At 41.7% G+C, this 3,630-nt stretch overlaps 1 protein-coding gene across 1 annotated transcript in view; it reads left to right on the forward strand.

Annotated features, from left to right (window-relative positions):
- Positions 1-1,650, forward strand: part of ero1b (endoplasmic reticulum oxidoreductase 1 beta) — a gene marked incomplete in the record, with an annotated part of 60,322 nt that extends 58,672 nt beyond the window's left edge. The window contains 1 exon segment of the mRNA XM_014028449.1: positions 712-1,650. Within this exon segment, the coding sequence (XP_013883903.1) occupies positions 712-772 (61 nt within the window).
- Between the last annotated feature and the right edge of the window lie 1,980 nt (positions 1,651-3,630).

Raw genomic sequence — 3,630 nt, forward strand, 5'->3', positions numbered from 1 at the left:
TGATTAGTCAGCACAAATAACGTTAGCCAAAATATACCTCCTCCTCCTACATGTGTAACATGACAGATTATCACAGATTTAGATAACCAAAGTGAACGTAAACAAAAACCTGTTGTTATCGTTAACTTGTGGTTCCTGGAGTTTCTAAAAGTAGAATGGGAGGCAGAGCTTTCATTTATCAAGCTCCTCTCTTGTGGAACCAACTTCCAGTTTCTGTCCGTGAGGCTGACACTCTGTCTACTTTAAGATCAGACTGAAGGTTGGGTTGTGGGACGTAGGAGTGGGCTGGAAAGGTGTGCTGATCAGCCCAGTGTTGGCAGAGTACTCTCATGACACTTTGGACGTCTTGGATTTGGCTTCCCTCGGTCCCACGACCGCCCAATGACCTCAAAATGGCAGAACACGGTCAGGAAAAGTTCTAAAARGTGTGTAAAGTTTGGTGGACCTGCGAGACCTCAAATTTAWAACAATAAATTTCTAAGCATCTTAGAGGTTTGACCTTTCTGTACCWTGTCTGGGAAGTTATTATCCATTTATTGTTATCGAGGTGAACTGCTTAGTATATCGTGACACTGATTTTGTGTTATATCACCCACCCCTACTGTCAGTGTTTATATTACCTGTTTCATCTTCAGTTGATTTCAGCTAACTTCAACAGTCTGTCAGCATTTGGTTGGTAAACAGGTCCATGTTTTGTGTGATATGTTCCAGGTTGTCCACCAGTATATATCAGCTCCATAACTTCCGTCTGATGATGAAGGAGCAGAGGTAACAGGAGGAGGAGCTCCAGGAGGCCAACAGGCAGCTCTTCTCACCCAATCCAGAGTTCTGGACTTCGGACCCGTCCCATTCCGGTGGACGATGAATGATTATTGTGCTTCTTCTCYTCAGATCACTCTGAACACTTCACCCCACAGCGCTTCAGCTCTGCTGCCCCACTCTTTCCCCTGACACGCTTTGGTTTCTTCTGATGAAGTTTGTGGTGACCAACAAGCTGGAGGAAGTCGCACACAGAACGGACCAACTTCCCCCTGTCTAACCTCGCACCATGACTCACAACCTTCAGACTTGATCCTGGACAAAAAGGGAAAACTCAGTTTCAGTGAAGACCTCCGGTCCAAATGACCAGACTGCAGCTGCCTAGTTTCATTGCATTTGCTCTGTTTTTTTGTTTTTGTCTTTTCTCCAGTTYACTGTTAAGCTCCCAGCTTAAAGTTAATGTTTTGGACCAGTTTCTATTTGTTTCAGTGTAGGACGAAGTGTTTGTGTCCACGTGTCTGTGGTCAAGTTTTGCACAAGCTGTGTGTGTGTGGTCCATGCAGAGCTTCAGAACCCAGGTGCAGCAGATGTTTTCAGATACTGACCTGTCAGATCTGTCTGCTACAGCCTTAAGGGTAAAGATTAGTTTCCCTTTTTTTTTATTTCCCTACATCTTTAAGTCAATATTTAAAGTTGCAAAGGAACCTCTTACTAAAAGATTTCATCATTTCTTCTTTTTATAAGAACTATTTTACAACCTGTTGAACCCTCTCCATCCTGGAACATCACACACATGAAATGCTTTTAGGATTTCAGTTAGATTTCATGTCCATTGTCYAAATCTGACGTTTGTCATAGGAAGAAAAACAATACAGCAGGATGGAACTCTTAGTGTGTGTGTGTACTTGTTTTTGTTACCTATTTAGGACTGTTTCCAGTATACACACCTACCTTGCCAAGACCAGAAGTCCTAATGGCGACCAAAGGCTGGTCCTAATATGGTGGAACTCCATTGGTGGGTTGGGGGTTGGGTTTAGGACCAAGGTATGAGTTGAGTTTAGGTTAGTTTTAGGGTCAGGTAGGTACCTGTGAGGTTAGCCTTAGGGTTTGTGGTCAGGGTTAGGCTGTAGAAATGAATGGAAGTCAATGAACGGTCCTAATAAGGATAGAAATACAAACCTGTGTGTGTGTCCTTGTTTTTACTACTTGGTGGGGACGATTTTCCCAGAAAATGCAGCCTTGTGGGGACCAAAGCCCGGTTCCCACGACTTCAGAGGCTAATTTTGAGTGGGGGGTCAGTTTTAGGACCAAGGTGTGAACTGAGTTTAAGTAAGTTTTAGGGTCAGGTTAGTCCAAACTGACAAGAACGTTGAATCCACAATGATGCACTAATCCTTCACTGTGGATTCTCGACGTTCATTGGTGGCCTCGGTCAATCCGAGAGAACCCCGAGTTGGTAGTCAACCAGGTTCAAGGTAGTTGAGATGTTAAGTAGCTAATTGCTAGCTAGTTAACTGCTGTACCATAGTAGCGAACCGTATATACACCACATCGGTTTGGTCAGAACCGGGACTACCACGCCAGCCCTGCCGTCGGGGTTCGAACCCGCTACCTTTGCAATCAGACACGTATGGAGCATTGCGATAAACCCATTCTTGCGCAGTATGCTACAGGAGAGGCTGCCACAACATTTGACCCAAAGTACCCTGGGAAATCCAACAATACATGAAGATATGGAATTGGCCGAGGGTGGTTTCGAGCCCTGGTCTCCCATGTGACAGGTGGGCACCCAGCCCGCTATACTATGTCACCATGAATACCTGTAACCATAACCTGTGAGGTTAATTTTAGGATAAATGGTCAGGGTTAGGARATAAAATTTCTAAAAAAAATGAACAAAAGTCAATGGAAAGTCCCCACAAGGAAATTTTGTGTAATTTCTGTTTAGTACAACATGACATACTGTATGAATATTGGTGTGTTGAACATGAACTCATTTTAGGATTTTCACAAATTTATCTTGATGTTTCTCAGAGAATATTCTTGAACATYAAATCGGATGCAGTGATTGGTCCGTGCTGTGGGTTTTCTAATGATGTCATCCAGGATCAGCTTCGTAAATCAGCTCTAAGACTGACACTTAAGATTTAATCCTACACTTAGCTTAAAGTGAGACAAATGCTTGATAAGTAACTTTGAAGCTCAGCTTTTAGCAAATTATTTCTTTAGACTTCAGTTTGATAAATCCAGACCCTGGACTACAGAAGACCTTTCAGGATGGGACAGGAGGATGTTAGATGTCTTGAAATAGGAGTCTGGTGTTTGTGAATCTAACTGAAACTGGATTAAATCTTGTGTTCTCAGTTGTGTTGATGTTTCCACATTTGGAGCTTCAGTCATTTCTCTTCACAGGTTTCTTTGTGACCATAGAAAAGGCCAAAGAGTTTTACGTTGCCTTTCTTTCCATTTGATGTTTTATGTTTATGGTCAGGAGCTTTGCTCTGATTGGTTTGAGACTTACTGTTACTGTTGGTTTTAAAGTTGAGTTTACTGTTTGACTCTTTAACTTAAAGTAGAATAAAGAACATGAAAGAAAAAGTGCATCCTATGCTCTGTTTCTGTGTTTGTCTTCTTTATGGAACTAAACTAAAAATTAAAACTCAACACGTCACCATTTTTCTCAGTAAATATATTACTAGAGGTACTAATGACATGAAATTTTCACCAGATGTCGGTAACAACCCAAGTGATCCATACATACAAAGAAATCAAACCATAAATGCCCATATATATTTATATTAGGGGTGCAACAATACATGTACCCGTATCGAACCGTATCGAACAATAAAGATTTTAAAAATTTACTTTATC

The sequence above is a fragment of the Austrofundulus limnaeus genome, unplaced genomic scaffold (genome assembly GCF_001266775.1).
Source record: "Austrofundulus limnaeus strain Quisiro unplaced genomic scaffold, Austrofundulus_limnaeus-1.0 Scaffold764, whole genome shotgun sequence".
NCBI lineage: Eukaryota > Metazoa > Chordata > Actinopteri > Cyprinodontiformes > Rivulidae > Austrofundulus > Austrofundulus limnaeus.